This window comes from Pseudorasbora parva, chromosome 21 (assembly GCF_024679245.1).
Source record: "Pseudorasbora parva isolate DD20220531a chromosome 21, ASM2467924v1, whole genome shotgun sequence".
NCBI classification, from domain to species: Eukaryota; Metazoa; Chordata; class Actinopteri; order Cypriniformes; family Gobionidae; genus Pseudorasbora; species Pseudorasbora parva.
Genome location: NC_090192.1, coordinates 5,584,549 through 5,610,466, shown reverse-complemented (window position 1 = coordinate 5,610,466; position 25,918 = coordinate 5,584,549). Strand labels below are relative to the sequence as shown.

The 25,918-nt window shown below is 45.6% G+C and overlaps 1 protein-coding gene across 1 annotated transcript in view; it reads right to left on the bottom strand.

Moving 5' to 3' along the window:
• LOC137055774 (integrin alpha-X-like) overlaps positions 1-25,918 on the bottom strand; it is a 47,201-nt gene that overhangs the window by 9,417 nt on the left and 11,866 nt on the right. The window contains exons 3-12 of the mRNA XM_067429680.1: positions 11,936-12,039; positions 11,758-11,828; positions 3,512-3,623; positions 3,262-3,392; positions 3,018-3,163; positions 2,449-2,596; positions 1,588-1,738; positions 1,366-1,439; positions 249-366; positions 33-166 (exon numbers count right to left, since the gene is read on the bottom strand). Of these exons, the coding sequence (XP_067285781.1) occupies positions 33-166; positions 249-366; positions 1,366-1,439; positions 1,588-1,738; positions 2,449-2,596; positions 3,018-3,163; positions 3,262-3,392; positions 3,512-3,623; positions 11,758-11,828; positions 11,936-12,039 (1,189 nt within the window). The remainder of the gene's footprint in view (positions 1-32; positions 167-248; positions 367-1,365; positions 1,440-1,587; positions 1,739-2,448; positions 2,597-3,017; positions 3,164-3,261; positions 3,393-3,511; positions 3,624-11,757; positions 11,829-11,935; positions 12,040-25,918) is intronic.

Sequence of the window (25,918 nt, the reverse complement as noted above, 5' to 3'; positions counted from 1 at the left end):
TAATGTGTGAAGAGCTAATATTTTGTTACAACCATTGGAGGATCCAGCTGCTTTAAGTCCCTTCGATTAATTTCTGAAACAGTTACTTGTCCCTTATGCTTGTGTCTTGGTGCTCCCATGACTGCATACTTTGCTCTGGATATTGTTGCTATTGCCAAGGAATAACCTGTGAAGAAAATAAACTTAAAAAGTATTCTGATGTGTTGACTGATTTATTTAGATTTACACAGTCGAAGAAGAGATCTCACCTAAATAACTGTCATGCTCACTTCCAGCTTGAAAGTCATCTGAAATAGCATTTGGTTTGTAAAGCTGATATCCACCCTTCCACTGGAAAGCTCCAACTGCAGTCATGATCATTTCTGTCTGAATGCAGATCAGATTATAATAATAAATATAACTATTTAAGAAATAAGCTTACAAGCATGCAAAATCTTCAGTGTTTTTCATTGAGGTGGAAGGGTAGTTAAACATGAGTCAAAACATGGTGTCTATGGATATCTATGACTGCAAATAATATTTAAAAAAGATTAACTTTTTTATGGCTTTTTGCTAAATATTTATGGTTTCAAAGCAGTTTTACCAAGAATAGCACATTACAAGCTATAGCAGTTCATTTGACCTGATGTAACATTGTATTAACAACATTAATTAAACTGTTGTTCTTTTAAATATGCAACTGGACATGCATTTTAACTTAAAATAAAAAAGCTATTCGCACTAGCTTCACCTATCTACACTGCCTATTTGAGCCAAACAAGATTAAAATAAGACATGCTTATTCCAACATCTTCAGTAGCGTAGTGAGTAAGGTAATGCTTAGGGATTTCGGTTTTGATGCAATCGACTTTTCCCATCACATATCTCATTAGAAAGGCATTTACTTTCAATAAATGTTCTAAAAAGGATGTTATATAATGTATTAATTAAAAAAAGCATTTATTGGTTGGGGTTAGGGGTCCCTGTAGGTGTAGGTGTAGGGTGGGGTTTTATTGTCCCATTAAGGCAGCATTCATTTAATCATTTTAATAAATATAATCATCTACACTGTTATTATTGCATCATGAGGTGCAAATACACAAATGGAGTGTATCTGTCAAAATCAAGTACAAATTGCATGTAATTACTATTTACACATAATTGCAAAGAACCGCTATTGGTGCAAATAGAATATATCACTATCTATTTTCACTTAGTATGCTATATCACTTATTTACAGCTATTTGTACTTGGTGTAAATAACATCTATCACTAGAGAGAGCGATTCAACGGCCTCTAATTTGTTTCAGTGAAACTCTTTCTAACCCATATATTTCATCTTTTTCTTCTAGTTTGGTGTCAAGTAAGTTAAATACACAGAATTACATTTGATGTCATTGCTGCACTAAACCCGTCCTGTGCAAACTCCATTCGAGATGAATCTCCAGACGTCTGGGTTCCTATAGCAAATAAAAGAAGCAACAACAGTTAAATATGAATGTTATTATTTTAAATCAACCCAATGAACAAAGCAGCTTTAATGACATCACAGCTAATAAATGTAAACATTGTGTTTGTCATTCATTTTTCATTCCTCTGCAAACTTACCTTCAATGGCAATAATGTTCTCTTTGAGTATTTCACGAATACTTTTCAGTGCGTCGAAATCGTTTACTCTGAACACATGCTTATCGGTGGGTAAAGATGCAATATCTGTCAGCTCCTGTATTGCTGTCCCCTTTGTAAAAGCATTGCCAACCTAAAAAAAAAAAAAAATCAATGGAGATAATTGTAACACTTCATAAATGTAATAGATTTTAATATATATATATATATATATATATATATATATATATATATATATATATATATATATATATATATATATAATATATATATATATATATATATATATATATATATATATATATATATATATATATATATATATATATATATATATATATATATATATATATATTAAAACTTTCAAAACATTTCCAAGACAAATGGGGTGTATTCCAAAGAGCAGGTTATTGTCTAGGTATAGTTTGCTTAAGAGAATATTCAGATGCATGTTATATAATTAATATACTTATATTAATCTAACAAAATAGTTACAGTTATATAAAGCACTATTACAAAAGGGTAATTTTTAAATGTTAGTTAAATTCAAATATATTTATTTTCCTATCCCACATGGATCTGCATATAATTAATTAAAGCATCAAACAAATAATATAATCAAAAATAAGTTATGTAAATCACCATTAAACAAAAGAAGAAGAGGAAGTAGAATGACGAGTCTGTTTCTATGGTGAATCATTGATTCGTTGCTCTGTTGAGAATGTCTTGTGTGTTAACTGGGAACATACTCTGAGTTGTCTCAAATTACTCCCGGAGTCTTTTAAAAGTCTTTTTTTAATCTAACAAAAGCAAAATATCAGTACAAATCAAATCAAATCTCACCCCAATAGCATATCGTATTATATTTTTAGCTTGAGCTTCTTTAACAGCTTCAGTCAAAGATGTATCAGTTGATTCACCGTCCGTGATAACGACCAAAATTTTACTGGCTGATGGTCTTGCACCTCCACTGCTTACGAATAACTCCCTCCTATTGAAATAAATAAATAGTACAACATATTTAATCATCAATACAATTATGCAACTTCTTTAGGATAAATTTCATATTAAGTTTACATTGTTTGTCTTTGGAATCTTGTTCAAATATTAAGTGCTATGAAATCTTTATTACACACCCAAAAAAGCAAAAGGGTAGTATGTGCATCCATTTATTCATGCATTTAATTTCATGCACTTTTGCATGGATGGGCAGACACCTATCAGTTTTTTTTAAATTTGTAATATTCATCGTCTTAATTCTTCTTTTAGTGAGGTAATATATTTTTTAATTGAACATGCTCCTCGGCCCTCACTAAACACCCTGTTAAATTAATCTTCACTCAGTGTTTCTGTCAGGATTAATATTACTTTTAATGGCATAAATAAAATAAATATCAGCAGACATGTCTCACACAAGTTGTGTTATAGCTGTTGCAGTGTTAGTCGATCCTCTCATTTGAGTTATCCAGTTCACTGCATCTTCCCACGCCTTGGCATTTTTGACTTGTTGAAACTTGTAATGAATGATACATTGTGTAGAAAACTGTGCAATGGCAAACTGTAAGAGAGAAAGACAGATAAAGTGCCTGATGATCTGAATATTGGGGGTTTAAAAAATCATGCAAACCATTATAATAAATGCATTGATTATTATACCTGTGTATCGTGGTCTACAAAACTTTTGATCATTTCTTTAACAAAAGCCTTCATCTTATTAAAATCCCGATAATCTACACTTCCAGATCCATCCATCAAAAAAGCAATATCAATTTGTGATGTTGGGCATTCTGAAGTCGGAGAAAATAAAAATAGTATTATATTTTCATTCAATTCAAATAATCATGCCATACAGTATATACAGTATAAAGAAGACTTGCTTTAATTTGGTAGATTGCCATACATTTACCTCTCAGAGTCTTTGGCACAGATCTGCTCACAGCATTATCTTTACTGATTTTAAAACACATGCCATTGTAAGTGGTTACATCACAGTTCTTAGGTATGGTTGGACCACAAACCTGAAAGAAATTTAGATTTTAATTATTTAAAGATTTTACATAATTTAATCTGTCCTTTAGTGTAGTTTTGAAGGTGCAAAAATTCTTCTTAATAATTTTGGTCAATGTAAATGTAGGTTCAATTCTAACAATAATTTGAACAATAAATTATACAAATATAGACATGCACCAAAACTTGCATGATCCCTTTCAGTCAGTCACTTCAATGTCACATTGGTCGTGACTGACTAATTCCTCTCCGAGTGTAACTAAATGAGCCAATGCACATTAACATGTGATCTTTTTATCCCCGCGCCCCACCTGCAGAGCATGGGGACAAATATGGTCGCAGGGACACGCTTGCTTCCGATTGCAATTCACTTTTTTCCAGCTCTATTCTTCTCAGACATTTGTTTCATTACGAGTCATCTGCTTTTTGGAAGAAGCCTGCTTCTGTGTTGGTGTGACGGCACTTGCAGCGGCGATCACAACTCAACAGACATAAGGCTGCTCTCACATCTGGTTTGGTGTGCTGTGAGACAGCGCTTAAGAGCTGTTTTTAAAGCTGGTCTGTGCACTGTTGAGGGCCCTCAAGAGCTGTCTTCACAGCTGGTAAGAGGGTGTATTCTACGAGTGTTGAGTGCATATGACAGGCTTGACAGTTCCCTTCACCTAGACAGCAGAGGTCCGACCGCAAGAGAGACGCCCAGCCAGAGTCCGACACCCGACCCGCACCCGAAATAAAATCAGTTTAGCATATGACATTATATAGGCCTACACATTTATTGCCAGGACATACAAAAGTAAATACAGCACCGCGCCACGTCTTTAAAATTCGAACACATTATTTTCAATGAGTGTACACACACCAGCAGCGGCGTTCGGTGCTTGTCCGCGGCGACTCAGGAAGTTGTTCAAAATTCTGCCGCGCCACACAGCTCCAATGTACTGATTTCATCCTGTGCTTCAAGATGCACACATCGTGCAGCTCTACTGTCAGGAGTGGATTCAAAACTGAGCTTGTGATTCAAAAAATCACACAAGGCTAAATTCCGCAAAATTTGCGGGTTGACCCGCGGGTACCCCAACCCGTGAAGGACTCTGTGCCCAGCCCGTCCAGGCTCCGGCCAAGCATGCTGGCAAGAGGAAAAAGCAAGCAGCTCTGAGACAGGCAACTCAGAGGTAGAAGCACCTGCTCTCTGGGAGATGGTGACCACACTGCTCCCTCCCCCCAAGGAGGGCTAGGCAAAGAATCTTTGGAACACAAAATGGAACACCCCACCATTTTTTAGAAATTTTGAAGTTGGGCTTATTCAACTTCATTCCTACATTTATATATGTGGGCAAAAGCCTTTTTTATATTTTAGTTTGGCAGGGTCTTCACTAGCTTATCTTAACATAATGAATGGAAACCTATGTTGCCAACTAGCATGTCCCCACTAAAAGTGATTTAAAAAAAAACATCTAATGACTTCTTGTGGCCTGCGTATTCACAACGATTGAATGAGACAAAAATGGATTTGCCTACATATCTAAATGTAACAAACAAGTTGAATAAGCCATTTTTATAAAAACGGTAGTGTTCTTTTAACTCTGGTTCCTGGATGGGGAGACAATAGCATCCACTATCCAGTGGGATAACCTCAGCTGATGCAGTTGAAGATAAGTCACTAGGAAAGTCACGTTCCTTAGGTTAAATCCTCCTCGTCCACACCCTATACCCTCTAGGGACCTGTCTCCCATGCTCAGGGCACTTCAGAGGCTAACCTGGCCAACACCAGACTCTTTAGCAGGACACGATCGGTCACGAAACACACAAGAGCCAATGGCATTTAACAATCAAAGTTGATGTAGTGACAATTGCTCATGAGACATACGAAAGTCAATGACGTAAACTTTCTTCCAGCAGTAATTTTTAAAATGTATTAATAATCTTTGGTGGTTGGAGACGCTTTTAGGGAATTAATTCACACAAATCAATCGTTTGGACTTGTAACACTTGGAATATTTATAATTTTTGAATAAATTGTGCCTGCAGTCATATCTGCCTGTTATATCCTTTTTTTTTTATAATACACAAAATGGTTTAGGGGAGGGGTTACGTGTTCGAAACATGTCTGAATACCGCAAAATAAATAAATAAATAAATAAATAAATAAATAAATATACTGGCTGATTAAATCGAGAATCACATTACATGTCACAATGGCAAAATCATAGTCCAATATATAGTTTCATCATGACTATAATAATCATGCCCAACGCGTCTGTATACTTGTGTGATTCCAAATCATCAGTCACGACTGACTTGACGTTTCTGTTTCCCTCCTTCAGGGGACTAGGGTTAACATACGTAACGAGATGTTTCTTCGATACTTCTGCAGAAAAATTGGTAGTATACTATTTTTAGGGTATAATCGCTGCATCAAAGCGTTGCGGGAATGCCTCTGCATGATTGCGTCGTGAAGCACATGTGAAATCAGTCCAATGGCGTGATGGTATGTCAGAGGTGGGTGACGTCATTGACCAGGAAACTATAAAGCACCCCTGAACCAAACAATGTCAGCTTCTAAAATGTCGAAGCAATACGGTCAAAGGCATGCTGGAGGTATGGCATAGCAACGAGTCTCATTCCCTCTCATGAAACATGGTTACATATGTAACCTGAGACGTTCCTTTCAAGGGAAAAAGCACTGCAGTAACTCAATACCCATGCTGCCATAATACCAAGTGCCTGTCTGTGTGAATACTTAGTGCACGTTATGTCACAAGCACTCGAGACCCCAGAGTCGAAGCCCCATCCAGGTTATAAAACCTTACAAAATGTATGCGGTGATGACCACCATGCCGCATCACACACTTCTTGAAGAGATACCCCCGAAAGACCCCCCCCCCCCCCCCCCCCAAAAAAAAAATACAAAAACAAACACTGGTCCTTGTTACAGAAACCAAGGATTATTCCATATAACCAAGGCACGAAGGTATCGCCACGTCATCATGCAAAATAGATTTACCCTCGGGGAGAACCCATTGGTCTTGAGCCACCACTGCACACAGGACTGCTGCCTTTAGACCTAACAGTCTCTGAAGCCGTTTCACAGTAAGTTACTGGCCGAGCTTCACCTTATTTGTGGCTATGAGATTTGCTTCTACCCAAACAGGCACTAGATAAGCCTTTATGGTCTTTGAATCCCAAACTACACCTAGAAATGTGGTACTCTGTATTGGAGATAAAACACTTTCTTGGCGACACTTTCAACCCTGACACTTTCATATGAGCGATAACAGCATCTAGATGCTGAACCGCTAGTTGTCTTGATTGTACCAGAACGAGCCAATCGTCTATATAGTTCAGAACGCAGATGCCCTGGAGTTTCAGAAGAGAGAGCTGCATCCATGAAATTTGTAAACATGAGGGGAGTTAGAGCCCTGCACGGGCCTCAAATCTAGGCCCTAGCCCGGCCCTGGCCCGAGACGCTGAGGCCCTAGCCCGGCCCGTGTCCGACAGCTTATCAAAATTCTCGGCCCGAGTCCGACTGGAGCCTGTTTTTTTTTTTTGTTTTTTTTTACATTGTTGCAGCCATTAAAATAGTTCTGTTTTGTTTTTAATGTCACAGTAGTTATATTTCGTTTAGTTTCTTTATTAAGCTAATTTAGAAAAAATGTTTAGAGCATTTTTTTGTTTGTTAAATTAAAGTTTTAATTTTTTTAAGTGACGACCAAAAGCTGCCAGCCGCCGACAGTGAGTTAACCGCATATTTAATCGATTTAGTCTCTCAAATCAACGCTTGACTTGTCTTGCCTATAATAAAATCCATAAAACACTTCAAGCATCACATTAACAATTAATTAATTTCGCCAACTATTACCACCAGTAGCCTAAAAGGCATTTTTGACGAGCTGAGGCAGGCTGATTCTGCTCGTGGCTCTCGCAAACGGAGCTAAACAAATAAAATAAAAAAAGAACATGCAGGTTGTCTTATAGCCTACCTTACACCTACGCAAATGAATATAAATCCCATCTTCAATTCCCGTGGTATGCTCATTTAACGGAGTTTACAGCAACGGAAGCAAAAGATTCAAGATGCATTTTATTCAGCAGCTCATTTCAAATTCAAAGATCACATAAGAGAGCGCGACCTAAGCGCACTGGTAAGATCATTTAGTCTCATTCCTTTTTATTGAAGATGATTGGGTTTTTGACCATCTTAGACTTATTTTAAGTTTAATTTACAGCCATTTGCGTTGGCTTGCATTAGTCATTTGCAGCGATGCGTGTTGCAGCACCATCATATCTATCTGACTACAACATATATAGCCCATATTGTGACACATAATGACATTTTCATGTTTGAAAGTCTGTAGGTTAACATAAATGCAGATAGGCCTAATTGTAATAATAAAAAAACAATATAATTATCGATTTTGAAATATTAAACCAGTCAATACAGAACGAAATATTCTGTAGCCTTTTGCCGTCAATATGGATAATTTCTCAAAACAAATTGGAACCATATATATATATATAGTCTGCAAACACACATAATTAGTTTGTACACAATCATAAGAGAAAGAGAGAAAGATAATTTTCCATCTGCTCAAATCCCTACGCATATATTGCGGACCCATAATCTACACATTGCCTCATTAAACGCGAGATCTGAGCCGCAATCAGTAGATGCAGAACCATAATCTACGCAATGCCTCGGCAAACACGCAATCTGAGCCGCTAGATTTAAACCCTTAATCTACACGCTGTCTCGGCACACGTGAGATCCGAGATCGAGACACAGAATCTATTTTGCAGACCCTTGATCTACACGCTGCCTCAGCAAATGCGAGATCCGAGCCAAGGACCTTTGTTGACTTTCTTCCCTTGAGAAGAAAGCCAACAGGAGCAGAAACTCTTGTGCATATGTTACACGTCTGGAATTTTATGAATGAACACTGTCAGCTCCCTTTTACTAGAGCTGACATTGCATGCTCCACTCCCAAACAAACAACACATAAATTGCATGTATCCCACTCGTAATAAAACGAGGGAAGGGAGGAACAGCCTGTTTCTCTTCATAATCTTCTCCATATCACTTTAAAATGCATTCTGTGCACATTCACATTCTGTGTAGAATTCAAATTGAGCCAATATCTTTCATTGTCTGTGCTGACTTGCGCTGACTTGCACATAAAATCCACTCTGTGTTATCATGTCTCTGGACCGGAGCTGCGGTGGTTTGTGTAAAACTAACTTGAAACCAGACTTCATTACTCTCAACTGAAATCACATTTACAATGAAGTATTCCCTATCCCCTATGTAGTGTACTATGTGCAATTTACCATGTAGAAAATAGTAAATGTGTGATCAAGTGAGCAATTTCAGCTTCAGCATCTATTTAGGGGGTGGGACGCTTCAGATTCTATAGCATATGATTGGACAGAAGATGTAATGAGAAGCAGTGTATGTCCGGTGTATGAACCGTATACATGATGCACATGATGTTGTTTATATAGAATGGATGTAGTTTATATCTCCTAAATGCCATTTTTTTGTCATTATTTTGGAACACACCAGCTTATTCATAACATAAGGCAAACATATTCATGTTAAAAGCTAAAAAAACGTTTCGGTTACTTATGGCAACCCTCGTTCCCTGAAGGAGGGAACGGAGACGTACGTCAAATGGTACGTCAAATGGTACGTCGGATGAGCGACGAATTGGGATCACTTCTGGGAGCCCTTATCAGCTTTGAGATATAGAAAACGGTTACAGTAAGGTTACAGTCGTAACCGAGGACGATTTTTAACTCTACTGACTGCAAAGGCTCAAAGGGAGGTCTCTGCAGTGCACTCAGCACCAGAGACAGGTCCCAAGGGGGTATAGAGTGGGGGCAAGGCGGATTTAATCTCCTCATGCCCCTCAGGAACCTGGCGATCAGGTCGTGCTTCCCCAAGGACTTACCTTCTACTAGGTCGTGATTGGCAGTGATTGCGGCCACATACACCTTGAGAGTGGAGGGAGACAGCCTTCTCTCCAACCGATCTTGCAGAAAGGAAAGCACAGCCCTGACCGAACATCTTTGGGGGTCTTCTCGATGAGAAGAGCACCAAACGACGAACAGGTTCCACCTCGTAGAGGGCGCTCTAGCGGAAGTGATGGTGTCTACCACAGCCTGTGGCAGATCACCTAGAACCTCTGCGTCCCGTCCAGGGACCAAACCGTTTCCAGAGGTCCGGACGTGGGTGCCAGAGGGTGCCCCATCTCTGAGTCAGGAGGTCCTTCCTCAGAGGAATGGGCAAGTGAGGTGCTGTCGCAAGGAGCACTAGTTCCGGGAACCACGTCCTGTTGGGCCAATACGGAGCTACCAACTGGACCAGCTCCTCGTCCTCCCTGACCTTGCACAATTTCTGTGCAAGAAGGCTCACTTGGGGGAAACGCATATTTGCGTAGGCCCCAGGGCTAGCTGTGCGCCAGAGCATCAGTGCCGAGGGTCCCCTCTGTCAGGGAATAAAACAACTGGCAATGGGCCGTGTCCGGGGGCGGCAAACAGGTCTCCCTGTTGGCCCCGAAGCGGTCCCAAATCAGCTGGACCACCTGGGGATGGAGTCTCTACTCTCCCGGAAGCACTGGCTGTCGTGAGAGCTCGTCAACCGCACGATTGAGCAGGCCTGGAATGTGAGTGGCACGAAGTGACCTCAGATACTTCTGACTCCATAACAGGAGGTGGCGGCCGAGTTGTGACATGCGACGGGAGCGTAGACCACCCTGTTTGTTGATGTACGCTACGGCCGCAGTGCTGTCCGTACGGACCAGAACGTGCTTGCCCTGGAGTGGCGTCTTGAAGTGGCTCAGGGCAAGAAGAACTGCTAACAACTCCAGGCAGTTGATGCGCCTTTGCAGTTGAGGCCCCGTCCACAGACCCGAAACTGCAAGCCCGTTGTGAATAGCACCCCAGGAGGTGGATGAGGCATCTGTGGAGACAATCGCATGCCTGGATACGTGCGTGGAGGCAGCAGTGGATCACCGGGGCAGGATGTGCCGGATGGCCTCCCTCTGCTTCTGGGCGGCCGAGACGGGCGCTAAACGGTGCTTTCCACGACCTAGTCAGCTCCTCATGCACCTCCGGGAAGAAAGGCACCGGGGCGGGACACTGAGAACCAGCGCGGCCCGCCCCGAGAAACCAACCGTCCAACCTAGAAGGTTCCGGATGTGGTGGAGGGTTCCACTCAAGCCCGACCTTTTCGGTCCGGGAAAGCATAGCCGTCAACTGCGGCGCTTGTGAGGGATTAGAGCCCCACGGAGGATCGCTCCACGGGTTTGCCCTAACCGAGCTATGGGTAGGGGGACTCCACCCTCCCGAAGGTAGGTGAGTCTCGACCTAAGCGCCGAGATAGTCATGTTCCCGCTGTGAGAACACGAGCCATCCACAAACGCCGCCTCAGCGTGCTCTAAGCCCAGGCACGTGATACAGCGGTTGTGACTGTCAGTGGGCGACAGGGAACGACCGCATCCAGAAATGCACGGGTGGAAAGACATCTTGAAAAAGACAGCACGTCACCCGTGTAGCTCTTTTTGTGAGGAAATCTGCTCTTTTAGTGCTGAAGCACCCAGGGATCGACCGCGGCAGAATGACAGGTTTGTGTGCAGCCTGTTTCTGCTCTCACCAGAAAAGAAACACGCCCACCAAACCAACTGTGTGTCGTGTGTGTGTGTATGTGTAGTGCAATTTGCTCAGTTTCTCAGTTTTGTTGTTAAAACAGGAGCTCTCTCAGCAGCAGTGAAATCGTGGTAGCGCTGTCTTGTGCCGTCTGGCCAACACAAGATCGATTTGCCCCGGAACACGCTTTCACTCTCTCTCTCGCTGTTTAGGAAGGCAGTCAGATGCTTCATCAATGCCGTTTGGCTCCGAAGTGAATGACAACAGAGCGTGGCGATCGCTTCCACTTTATACCCGTGCAGCGGGGCGGGGTGCGATATGCAAAGCACGCACGCCAATGTTCATTGGCCCGTTGTCTATATCTCGAAGCTGATAGGGGCTCCCAGAAGTGATCCCAATTCGACGTACATCGTAGTCACCGACTGAAAGGGAACTAAATTTTTGATTTTTAGCAGGCCTTTAAAAATGCAGCTCATGACTTCTTTAAAATATGAAACTTACCACTGCTCTTGAAGACTGAGGGTCTAGAGACATTGAAAGTCCAAGGGACATGTTGACAGCTTCATTGGGGACTGTTGAATAAAAAATGGATTTTGAAAGAGAAATGCTGGATAATGGATAATAAAACTTGTGTCTTACTACATACATACTTGAAAGCATCATATAAAAAACAAAGTACCAGTAATGGGCAGTGGGATGCAGTTTCCTTCAGTGACAGCACAGCGATATATTTGTCCTCTTTGAGTTTGACTGAGTTGTTTTAAAGGATCACTCACAAGTAAACTATGGAAGAAGACAGGAAGAATATGAAAAAAGTGTTTTTTATTTTTGTTTGTTTTTTAATAGGTTGGTTAGATGTGCTGTATGACTAAGATGAGAAACCCCTGAATGCATCACAAGAAATTAAAGAAAAAGTGTGGACATCAGCATGCATTTAAGTTATTTTAGTTGGTGCTGCAAAATGTTTTATGGGACGGAACATCACAGAAAGGGGAAATTAAATCTGCTGACAAAGAATTGGGTGGAATTGCAAACCTTTCAAAAAATATTTTTAAATAAACCAGAAAAGTCAGCAGTGGCTCTTTAAAAATGTTTTAATTTAGACATTGTCAAATGTTTACTACAGCATGACCTACTGTACATTACAGTGATAATAGTAGTTATTTAGAGATGTAATTTGCTTTGTCGTGCCTTCTGATTACAAATAAGAAAAAAGGAACTAGTCTACATCTCACAACTCAAATGTTGAAAGTTTATCTTAGCAATTCAAATGTAGGCCTTCAATTGTGCACATTGTCTGAGCTTTTAAGAAATTTGCTTAATTAAATTGAATATGCTATTGTAGTGTAGTATTTAATATAACATAAGGGTTTGGGATTGGTTAGTTGCATGTAATTATGCATAAGAACCCTGTTACCTATTATTCTTAAAACACTCAAGTACACTTTTTTTTTTTTTAATAAGTACACTTTCCAAAAAAACATCAACTTAAAAGTTTTACTTTAAAGTATATTTTAAATCATTATGTTTTAATCATCTTTTGTCATTATCTGAAGTACATTTATTTTGGTGTGTTGATTCACACACTAAAGCACATGTAAAGTATACTCAGTGGTGGGCTGTCAGGGCCTTCTCTTCTGCTGGCCCTGTCAAAATCATATATATATATATAGGACCAGCACTAGAAGAATAGGTTTGTTCGACATCGGCTCCGGCTGGATCCATGCGATCGGCGAGAGTAGCCGAGTGCAGGCGGGGAGGAGCTGCAAACGGAGACGTGAAGTCGGACACTTTCTGCTTCCCGTGGTGACGCTTGCACTGCGTTTGCAAACTTTATCACAGCTGAAGTTAAATAAATGCAGTATTTCTCAAATACACAGATGTTTCAAATGATATTTTCATTCAATACTTTATGCACTGTTTAATAAAGCGTCTATTTGGGCAAGATTAATATTCAACATATAAACCTACACTATCAATGAAGTGTTGTCAACGGTTTTTATCAGTTTTAGTTTGATAAACATGACAATATAACATCGCGACTACATGAAAAGAGGTTTTACTGTTATAAATATATGATTTGTGAGCATTAGCATAACGTAAGGTTTTAGAATAAACACGAAACGCACGTGATCGCTGTCATATGGTGAATCGGCCAATCGTGGATCAGCTGTGTCCTCATCAGAGCTCTTGCATCCACCTGCAGTCCCCCTTGAGAATCTGCAGCGGCTGCATCAGCCGGCTGCTCTCGAATCACTCTCGCGGTACTTTGTTGACATACGTCACAGTCACGTGCTGTCGGCGCTGTCTCAAGTCGGACAACATTTATAACCGGCATGCACTGCTTCAAGTCAGCCGCCGATCGGTCTGCGCATCGCTAGGTGAAGTCGAACAAGCCTAATAGCTTGCCTTCCATTGAAGCTGCTATTTTCCATTGGACCATAGCTTTGACTGACGTGTGTCATTAGCCAATCAAATTTTGATGTGTAGTGAAAGGACGGCCCAGAGGCCCAGCGATAGGCTTGTTCGACTTCACCCAGCGATGCGCAGACCGATCGGTGGCTGACTTGAAGCACTGCATGCCGGTTAGAAATTTTGTCGGACTTGAGACAGCGCCGACTGCAAGTGACTGTGACGTATGTCAACAAAGTACCGCGAGAGCGATTTGAGAGCAGAGAACAGATTCTCAAGGGGGACTGCAGGAGGCTGCTCGACCGACACAGCTGATTGGCTGATTCACCGCATAACAGCGATCACATGCGTTTCGTGTTTATTCTAAAACCTTATGTTACGCTATTGCTCACAAATCATTTATTTATAACAGTACAACCACTTTTCATGTAGTCGCGATGTTATATTGTCATGTTTATCAAACTAAAACTGATAAAAACCGTTGGCAACACTTCACTGATAGTGTAGGTTTATATGTTGAACTTTAATCTTGTCCAAATAGACACTTTATTAAACAGTACATAAAGTATTGGATGAAAATATCATTTGAAACATCTGTTTATTTGAGAAATACTGCATTTATTTAACTTCAGCTGTTTTTTTTTTTATTGCAGAACTTGTATATACAAGATCAGGGAAATGAAGTGAGGTTGTAACTGTTACAATGAATAATAACAAGCGACAAAAACAACAACAAAACAAAAACAAAAAAGATAATAATGTTCTGGATTTGAATACATCAATAGACAGAGAAAGAAAAGCATAATGATAAGGTTAAAACATATCTTAATAATTCTTCATAATGCATCAAACCTTGTTTAAGGGATGAAATAATAGAGTTAAATTCAGTAAGAAAGAGGGGAAAGCGTAAAGGAGATTTAAGCCATCTTTGCTTGTGGATGAAGAATTTGGCATACAAGATACAGAAATTAACGATATATTCAAGGGACAGCAATTTTGGGTTTTCATAATAAAAGATAATCTCTTTGTGTATGAAGTTGTGAGTTATATTTTTGGGGGTAAAAAGGAAAGAACTTAATTCAGTCCAAAAAAGATTGGTTACATTACAATAACAAAATAAATGGGTTATTGTTTCTTCAACAAAACCACAGAAAGAACATGTTTCATTAATATCAGAATATTTAGAAATAAAAGAGTTAACAGGATAAATCTTATGAAGGATTTTATAATGTATTTCCTTGACTTTGTTAGATATGCAAAATTTACTTGGTAAAGGCCAGGCTTTTCTCCAATTTATATCTGTTACAAGAGAACTCCAATAGAATTTACCCCTTGGAGTAATCTTTCTCTTCATTTGAAAGGTTTTGCGTATATGTTTGTTGCTGCACTTCCGATCTAAAATGTCAATACCATCTAAAGATAAAGCCGGATAAACGCTGTTACCTTTGCTAAACTTAAGGTGATTTTTAATTAACTGGATTAAACCCGCTGGGATTGCTTTTATCAAGGTGTTGTATTCCTTTGGCGGAACTGGGAAATTATGGAGGATCAAAAATTGCTTATAATCCAAAATATTACCAAAGCCATCAAGAATGGATAGAATGCAATTAAAGTTATTATCAAACCATCTAGGGAAAAAAAGGGATTTATTTCTAACAGTCATATCAGCGTTGTTCCAGAGGATAACTTTATGCGGGGAAAAGCTATGGACAAAACACAATTTCCACGAGAGAAGACATTGTTGATGAAAGTTAGATAAGGAAATGGGTAATTTGCCTGGCAAAAAGTTACATTTTAATGGGAAAGATAGACCACCAAGATTGTTAAAGATCTTATTTGGAATGAAAAACCATAATGACATTGGGTTCATAAGGCATCTTTTCAGCCAATTTACTTTAAATGTGTTTATAGTATCTGCGAAGTCCAAAAAGTCAAGGCCACCTTCACTCCTGGAGTTGGAGAGTACTTCTCTTTTTAATTTGTGAGGCTTATTTTTCCAAACGAAATCCAAAAATATTTTGTTAATTTCTTTTATAGTTTTATCATTGATAAACAGAGAGAGAGCAGGGTATACAAAGCGGGAGAGCCCTTCCACCTTCGATAAAAGGACTCTACCATATAAAGAAAGTTCCCTATCTCAAGGGAACTTCGAGCTGCGTCGAAACGCTAGGGGGCGCCTCTACGTACCATGTCATGAAGCACTTGTGTAATCAGTCCAATAGCGGGACGATACGTCACGGGCGGGTGACGTCATCGACCAGGAAGCTATAAAGCACACCTGGACCAAACAGTCACTAGCTTCTGTGTCTTCACAAGCGCTCCGTGTGAATTGTTTGTCCATTTATTGTGTGTGTGTTCAAAAAAAAAAAAAAAGAAAGAAAGAAATATGGCAAGTCCGTATAGGTGTTGTGTTCCTCCCTGCCCACGTTACATCACGGGTGGGGATACACACGTCCTAATGTGTGATGTGTTTGGGGCTCGAGCATGCCCAGTCAGCTCTCAAGGGGGTTGGCTGCGAGCATTGCGAGAGACTCCCAATGCGCATATTAAGATCACGCCGGGCACTCTTCGAGGAGAGTGCTTTGGCTCGCGGTCCTCAGGGCTCGGGTCCCGCTGTTGCCGAGGCGCAGCGAAGGCTCGCGTCCTGGTGATCGCAGTTGGATCTAGTGGCGGGGTTAGAGACGGGTGATCCCCAATCTCTGCCTTTACCCGCTGGATCTCATGCCTCAGTTAGCGAGTTGGAAGCACGCTCTGCGGTTTTCTTCTGCTCGCGCTGAGGCACAAACACAGCAGCACTCCAGCTCCGAGGAACTGGATGTTGTTAGCGCTGATGATGATCTGCCAAAAGAAAACGACACACACACACTCATAAAAAGAGGAGCTATTGGTGTAACTCGTCTGCCAGCCCTGCCACCGTTGGTGCTTCAGGGCGCGGCGGTCCCCGGCAAACATATATCTCCTTGTCCGCCCGGAAACATAGCGGTCCCGGGCGGTCAGTTCGGTTGCTACCTGCCGGTTATCCGTTACAGGACACCGGGCTGACCACCCAGGAAAATCCAGAGACCAGCCTCGAGAGGCTGGTTCCCTTAGTAGATTTTCTAGCAGCGTGGAAACTTCTGCCGAATATCTCAGAATGGGTCCTGCTCACATTATAAAAAGGGTTCGGGTCACACCCACCCGTGTTCAGCAGGGTTACTCCTACGGTAGTAACCCCCGAGTAGCCTCTGGTCATGGAACGAGAGGTACAGACTCTTCTGCGAAAAGAGGCTATACACGGGTCCCTCCCCTCTGCAGAGAGTCGGGCTTTTACAGCCAGTACTTCATAGTTCCAAAAGAAGGATGGAGGGTTAAGGCCCTATTTTTAGATCTGCATCAGCTAAACAAAATACTCACGATAAAACAGATCGTGTGTCACGTCAGGTCCGAGGACTGGTGTGTCACAATAGACCTAAAAAATGTATACTTCCACATCTCCATCCTTACGCAGCACAGACAGGTTTTCAGGTTTGCTTTCGGGGGCGAAGCTTACCAGTATTGAGTGCTGCCATTCGGCCTAGCTTAATCACCCCACACTTTCACCAAGTGCGTGAATTCAGCTCTGGCTCAGGTGCGACTCCAGGGCATTCGCGTGCTCAACTATATCGACGATTGGCTGGTGTTAGCATAGTCGAAACAGCGGGCGTTCAGCATCGAGATGCTGTTCTCGCCCATAGGAGAGTCTTGGGGCTAAGGTTGAACGGAAAGAAAAGTGTGCTGGGAGCACTACTTTTCTGGCGGTAGTCTGGGACACGAAAATAATGTTGGCTCGGCTATCCCCTCCCAGGATAAAAACGATCCTGGATACCATGAACCAGATAAAGCTAGGTCAGTCACTCACTGTGAAACACTTTCAGAGAGTGTTAGGGCTGATGACAGCAGTGTCCAACGGGGTACCTTTTGGACTGCGGTACATGAGACCCTTACAATGGTGGCTCAGAACCAAGGGGTTCTCCCCGAGGGGAAACCCTTTTTCGCTTGATCAAGGTCACGCGGCGCTGCCTACGTGCCTTAGTGAAGTGAAAAGATCCTTGGTTCCTGTCCCAAGGTCCAGTTCTGGGGGCTCCTTGTCGTCGCGTAACGCTAACGACGGATGCCTCCCTAACTGGCTGGGGAGCGGTCATGAGTGGCCGCTCGGCCCAAGGTCTGTGGAGCGGCCGTCAGCTCTCCTGGCACATAAACCAGCTGGAGCTGATGGCTGTTTTTCAATCACATAAAATCAAACACTTCCTCTCAGACCTGCGGGGCCGCCATGTGTTAGTTTGGTCAGACAACACTTCGGTGGTCTCGTATATAAATCACCAGGGGGGGTTGAGATCGCGTCGGTTGTGGAAGCTGACGCATCACATGCTAACATGGGCCCAAGGCAAGATGCTCTCGCTCAGGGCGATGTACATCCCGGGGGTCCTGACTGTAGCGGCAGACTCCCTGTCGAGGCAGGGAGTGATGCCGGGAGAATGGAGACTCCACCCCGAGGTGGTGGAGGAGCTGTGGATCCGCTTTGGGCGAGCCCAGGTGGATCTGTTTGCGTCTCAAGAGACGACACACTGTCCAGCATATTTCTCCCTCACGCATCCAGCCCCGCTGGGGCTGGACGCAATGGTACAGACGTGGCCGAGGCTCCGTCTGTATGCCTTCCCCCCTGTGGCGTTGCTCCCAGCAGTGCTGGAGAGAGTCCGCCGGGACGGGGTTCAGCTTTTATTGGTAGCCTCGCTCTGGCCGGGCCGAGTATGGCTCGCCGACATTATGTCTCTCCTAGAAGGTCCTCCCTGGGAAATCCCAGTCAGGAGAGATCTTCTTTCGCAGGCCGGGGGGTCAGTACTGCAACCGCGCCCGGAACTGTGGAAATGGTGGGCTTGGCCCCTGAGGGGGCCCAGTTCATAAACACGGGTCTATCTACTGAGGTGATAGAGACCATGTTGCACTCCAGAGCACCATCCACAAGGACACTTTACGCACTCAAATGGAGAGTTTTGTCGCCTGGTGTACGCACCAGGCTTTGGACCCTGTTAACTGCCCGGTCGGTTCAGTTCTTGAGTTTCTACAAGAAAAATTCTCCGCAGGGTTATCCCCGTCGACCCTGAAAGTATATGTGTCGGCGATATCTGCTTATCATATTCCATTAGATAATGCATCATTGGGGAAACACCCTTGGGTGATGCGTTTCCTTCGTGGTACTTTGAGGCTCAGACCTGCGGCACGCTCGAGGGTGCCTACTTAGGCAGTGGCACCCTCTTGTCTGGAATTTGCACCAGGAATGGTAAAAGCATTTCTCTTCCCGAGGGAAGGATATGCTCCCAAGGTCCCAACTAATGTGCCGGGACCAGTAATGCTGCAGGCTTTCTGTCCGCCTCCGTTCACTAGTCAAGACCAAGAGAAGCTAAATCTGCTATGTCAGGGCCCTAGATGCATATGTCCACAGAGCTGCCCTGTGGCAAAACTCAGAACAGTTGTTTCCTTTCGTTCAGTCACTCTGACGTAACGTCAGTGACTGACGAATGGGGGTTTCGCTTAGAAGCCTATCATCTCCGAGACTAGAAAGCGCCCAATGGCAGTGCCAATGCCATGGGCATGCGGAATTTGCATGCGTAACTCCGCCTACCCACGTGGGTATATAAGGAAGTCGCTGGCATAACCGCATTATGTTTTAATGCTTCGGAGCCAAGGGTTACATACCTTTCACTCCTATAAGCCTTCTGAGTTAAGTCAGTTCTTCGAGACGATCAGGATCTTCCAGTCGGTGTTGGTGTTCGGCGCGTTCCAGCGGTCACATACTTCCTGCGTGCTGGTCAGACGATTGGTTTCCAGTTGGTGTGTGGTCCCCTGGGCGCTTCGGCATCGACTGCAAGGTTAATCCTCTCACAAAAGAGCTCACACGTGGCACGTCCTTTTCAGGATGTTTCGCCGGTGTGCTTCTGGGTGTGGCCGGTCTCTACACTCTTCTGATGGGCACTCGCACTGTCTGGCATGCTTGGGCTTCCAGTATGCTCAGGCGGCGCTTGTGGATGAGTCATGCTCCCACTGCCGGAACATGGCCATCTCCGTGTTGCGGTCGAGACTCAATGATCTCCGTGCGGCCGCCAGAGTGAGAGTCCCCTCCGTCACCCCCCGATCTGACGTGTCCGCGGCCTCGGTATCATCCTGTCCGCGGGGCGTCTCTTCGGCTGGTGGCCAGGGTGACCTGAGGGTGATGGTGTGGAACACAGCTCCGACGCTCATGCCTCAGCCCACACCCCCCTCTGTTGCACCGGTACCCGCGAGCGTTGTGATGGAGCCCGCGGCCTCGGTTTCGACCGGTCCGCGTGTTTCGTTCGGCGCTCCAGAGGAGGACGAGATGTCGGTGACCGCATCACAAGGTGGGCTAGAGTCCTCCGAGGATGATGATTCGGCTGTGCTGCCGCCTCCGGGCGCGCCAGCATTGTCCGAGTCGGACCCGGAGCTGACAGCCATGCTTGCCCGGGCGGCCGCTGCGCTTGGTTTGGAGTGGAACCCTCCGCCCCGGCCAGAGCGTTCGCGGCTTGATGATTGGTTTTTGTGTGCGCCACGTCAGGACAGCCTTCCTGCCGTGCCCCCAATTCCTTTCTTCCCGGAAGTGCATGAGGAGGTTGCGCACTCGTGTAGGGCCCCCGTGTCTTCTCGCGAGCGTTTGGCAACCTCTTCCGCCTTCTCCGCCCTCGATGGGGCGGCGGCTAGAGGGTACACTGGGGTCCCCCCGGTGGAGCGTTCTGTGGCGATGCAACTGTGTCCCCAGAGCGTCTCCTCCTGGCGTGGCGATCCTAAGCACCCCTCCAAGGCCTGTAGATTCACATCTTCTGGTGTCGAAGACTTACAGAGCTGCGGGGCAGGCCGCCGCTTCTTTGCATGCCATGGCAACTCTTCAGGCCTACCAGGCCAAGTTGCTGTGTGACATGCACGAGGGTGGAGCCGACCCAGGGCTCAGAGATGAGCTGCGTGCCACGACCGACCTCGCCCTCCGGGCGACGAAGGTTACCGCACGCTCCCTGGGCCGGGTGATGTACACATGTGTGGTCCAGGAGAGACATCTATGGCTCAACCTGGCCGATATGCGGGACGCCGAGCGGACTCGTTTCCTCGACGCCCCCATATCCCAGGCTGGGCTATTCGGCGGTGTGGTCGAGAACAGTTCTCGGCCGCTCAGAAGCAGACTAAGGCTATAAAGCATATACTGCCCCTGTAGGCTACAGCTGCCGGGACTGTCCCGCTGGGTCGCACGGACCATCCGGCTCGGCTACGCGATTCAGTTCGCGCAAGCTCCTCCCCGCTTCCGGGGTGTCCGGTACACCATGGTGGGGTCCAATGCCCCAGTCATGCGTGCGGAGATCGCGACCCTACTGGCGAAAGGCGCAGTCAAGCTCGTCCCTCCAGCCGAGATGAAGTCCAGCTTTTACAGCCCTTACTTCATTGTACCGAAGAAATCCGGTGGGTTACGACCGATCCTGGACCTTCGCGTCCTGAACCGTTCCCTGTACAGGCTTCCGTTCAGGATGTCGACTGCGAAACGCCTTTTCGAATGCGTTCGTCCATGCGATTGGTTTGCAGCGATCGACCTGAAGGACGCATACTTCCATGTGTCCATCCTTCCGCGACACAGACCGTTCCTACAATTTGCGTTCGAAGGGCGGGCATATCAGTATGCTGTACTACCATTCGGGCTAGCTCTGTCCCCTTGCGTCTTCACGAAGATTGTCGAGCCAGCCCTTGCGCCACTCAGGCAACAAGGGGTTCGCATCCTGAAATATCTCGACGACTGGCTCATACTGGGCCACTCTCGGGACCGGGTGTGCGAACACAGAGATCTGGTTCTTCACCACTTAGCTCGTCTGGGCCTTCGGGTCAACTGGGAGAAGAGCAAACTCTGCCCAGTGCAGAGGATCTCTTTTCTCGGTATGGAGATCGACTCGGTCGCCATGTGTGCGCAGCTTACCGGCGTGTGCGAGCAGTCACTGCTGACTTGCCTCCGTCAGATAGAGAGCAAGAGTGTGGTTCCACTGAAACTGTTTCAGAGGCTCCTGGGGCATATGGCATCTGCAGCCGCTTTGACGCCGCTCAGATTGCTTCATATGAGGCCGCTTCAGCACTGGCTTCGCGATCGAGTCCCGAGATGGGCATGGCAGTCTGGCACGCACCGGGTCCCCGTGATTCGGGCCTGCAGACAGACACTCACCCAGTGGTCGAACCTCAGCTTTCTACGGGCAGGTGTGCCCTTAGAACGAGTTTCCCGGCATGTTGTTGTGTCAACAGATGCGTCCACCACGGGTTGGGGTGCCATGTGCAATGGACATGCAGCTGCCGGCTCTTGGTCAGAGAGCCAGAGCCGCCTGCATATCAATTGCCTTGAGTTGCTGGCAGTACGGTTCGCCCTGCACCGCTTCCTAGCGTTGCTGAAGGGTCAACACGTATTAGTCAGATCGGACAACACGGCCGTAGTAGCGTACATCAACCACCAGGACGGTCTATGCTCCCGCCGCATGTCTCAACTCGCCCGCCATCTCGTTCTATGGAGTCAGAAGCGCCTGAGGTCCCTTCGTGCTATCCATATCCCGGGGATCCTGAACCGTGCAGCCGACGAGCTCTCACGGGTTCAGCCAATCCCCAGTGGAGACTCCATCCCCAGTCGGTCCAGCTGATCTGGGATCAGTTCGGGGATGCACAGGTAGATCTGTTTGCCTCCCACGACTCGTCCCATTGCAGCCTGTACTATTCCCTGACCGAGGGCACGCTCGGCACGGATGCACTGGCGCACAGCTGGCCGCAGGGCCTACGCAAGTATGCGTTTCCCCCAGTGAGCCTTCTTGCACGTGTTCTGTGCAAGGTCAGGGAGGACAAGGAGCAGGTCATTTTGGTAGCCCCGTACTGGCACGGCCGGACCTGGCTCCCAGAACTAGTTCTCCTTGCGACAGCCCCTCCCTGGCCGATTCCTCTGAGACAGGATCTACTCTCTCAGAGAGGGGGCACCCTGTGGCACCCGCGTCCCGATCATTGGAACCTCCACGTGTGGCTCCTGGACGGGACGCGGCAGGTTTGAGTACCCTACCACCTCCGGTGGTGGCTACCATCACTTCCGCTCGGGCCGAGTCCGCGAGACAGGCCTATGCGTTGAAGTGGAACCTCTTCATCAATTGGTGCTCTTCTCGCCAAGAAGACCTCTGGAAATGCCCGATCGGGTCTGTGCTCTCTTTCCTCCAAGAAGGGTTGGATCGAAGGCTGTCTCCATCCACCCTGAAGGTTTATGTGGCTGCTATCGCCGCCTATCATGACCTCTTGGACGGTAAAACGGTAAGTAAGCATGACCTGGTCATCAGGTTCCTGAGGGGTGCGAGGAGACTACATCCTCCTCGTACTCCTCTCGTACCCTCTTGGGACCTCTCAGTAGTTCTAAGTGCTCTGCAGAGGGCCCTATTTGAGCCTTTGCGGTCAGTAGATGTTAAGTTCTTGTCTACGGTCTATGCTCCTGACCGCATTGGCCTCCATCAAGAGGGTAGGGGACCTGCAGGCATTTTCGGTTGACGAAGCGTGCCTGGAATTCAGGCCGGCTGACTCTCACGTGATCCTGAGACCCCGGCCTGGATATGTGCCCAAGGTTCCCACCACTCCGTTCAGAGATCAGGTGGTGAACCTGCAAGCGCTGCCTTTGGAGGAGGCAGACCCAGCCTTGGCATTGCTCTGTCCAGTACGCGCCCTTCGCGCTTACGTAGACAGGACGCAGTGTTTCAGGACCTCAGACCAGCTCTTTGTCTGTTATGGTGGGAAGCTGAAAGGGAAGGCTCTCTCAAAGGAAAGGCTGTCTCACTGGATAGTGGACACCATTGTTTTGGCTTACCAGCAGCAGGGACGTCCATGTCCCCTTGGGGTCAGGGCCCACTCCACTCTGAGTGTGGCCTCCTCTTGGGCTTTAGCACATGGCGCTCCGCTGACAGACATCTGCAGAGTTGCAGGCTGGGCGACACCAAACACATTCGCCAGGTTTTATAACCTCCGAGTGGAGCCTGTATCCGACTATGTACTCGCCTCTACAAGTGGCCGGTAATGGATTGGTTCAGGTGTCTTCGCTTGCTCGCCATTCCACTCCACGGACTGGATACGTGCGATATTCTCCTCAGGTGAGCTCCCCGAGAGCCCTGAGCTCCTCCAGCACTGACGACGCCGATGCCAGTAAGTCTCTCCTTAGCCCAGACACTCGTGTCCGGCCAGGTGCCCCATGTGCATGGTTCCCCTCGGTGACCCCCACATGTGTATTTCCACTGTAAGCCTCCCTGAGCGGGTGTATTCCCTTGGCAACCTTGCCACCCCCTGGGGTTAAAAATCCACCTGCGGCTGGTACCCCAGTGATCTTCCGTATGCAGACCCCGGGGTCATACGTGTATTCTTAAGTCCTCCCTACGGGTAGGCATCTTGGCGCATATCTCCTCCTGGAATATGCCTCCCAGTGTACCTTGGTATTCCTGCGTTAAGTAGAGGCCTTTGACTGTCCTAACTTGCATCAGGGCTCTCACGCTTGCGCAGGGCACTGGAAGACAGCCGAGTGGCGTTATTTCATTGGGACCCCCTATTCGTCAGTCACTGACGTTACGTCGGAGTGACTGAACGAAAGGGAACGTCTCGGTTACGTATGTAACCCTCGTTCCCTGAGGAGGGAACGGAGACGTAACGTCCCGTTGCCACATCCGCTGTACCGCTGGAACGGAGTTCAACTTGGCTCCTCAGCAGGTAAAACATAATGCGGTTATGCCAGCGACTTCCTTATATACCCATGTGGGTAGACGGAGTTACACATGCAAATTCCGCATGCCCATGGCACTGGCACTGCCATTGGGCGCTTTCTAGTCTCGGAGATGATAGGCTTCTAAGCGAAACCGCTTACATACGTAACCGAGACGTTTGCGTGTTTTGGGTCCCCGAGCAAGGGAAAACCGGCTTCAAAGCAGACGCTTAGCAAGTGGATAGTCGAGGCTATTTCGCTCGCTTATGAGTCGGCCGGACATCCTTCACCAATGAGGGTCCGCGCCCACTCCACTAGGAGTATGGCTGCCTCTATGGCTCTTATTTCGGGAGTTTCATTGTCAGAGGTATGTGATGCGGCTGGGTGGTCCTCTCCGCATACATTTGTGAGGTTTTACAATCTAGATGTAGCCTCTACACCGGGGTCCCGGGTGTTTCTGGGTTGATTCACACATACAGACATTTGGGACTCTGGCGGCGTGGGTATTGAGGTCCCCTAGCGTTTCGAAGCAGCTCGAAGTTTCCTCGAGATAGGGAACGTCTCAGGTTACGTATGTAACCATGGTTCCCTGAGAGGGAACGAGACGCTGCGTCGCTATGCCATACTCCCGGCATGCCTGTGATCGACTTGTTCGGCTTTTTCCAGAAGCTAGTGACTGTTTGGTCCAGGTGTGCTTTATATCTTCCTGGTCGATGACGTCACCCGCCCGTGATGTATCGTCCCGCTATTGGACTGATTACACAAGTGCTTCATGACATGGTACGCAGAGGCGTCCCCTAGCGTTTTGACGCAGCATCTCGTTCCCTCTCAGGGAACCATGGTTACATACGTAACCTGAGACGATCTCTCTGAAGCCAAATGTTAAAGATGCTTTTGGTTTTTATCATTTTATCAGAAAAATTTAATTGATGTCTGTTAACTGGGTTTTTAGTAATATAAATGCCTATATATTTTACAGTACTTTTAACTGGGATACCTTGCAATGATGTCTCAACCATATCATGAATTGCAATAATTTCACATTTTAGAATATTAAGTTTTAGACCTGAGGCACATGAAAATTGTTCTATCAAATTCAGAGCATTAAGTAACTGTTTTTTATCTTCTAAGAATAATGTGGTGTCATCAGCTAGCTGTGCAATTTTAAATTCCCTATCAAATATAGAAATTCCTTTCAACTTTTCATTTTGGTTAATCTTTAGACAAAGCAGTTCTGTGGCTAAAAGAAATAAGAAAGGCGAAATCGGACAGCCCTGTCTGACTCCACGATGGATATCGAACCTTTTGGATGTCTCAAAGTCAACGATCACTGAGCTGTTAATACCTCTATAAAACATTGATACAATATCTATAAATGACTTACCAAATCCGAATAACTCTAAAGTACGAAAAATAAATTTGTGTTCTATGGAGTCGAAAGCTTTGTGAAAGTCAAGAAAAAGTATGAGACCATCTGAATTAATAAAATCAGAA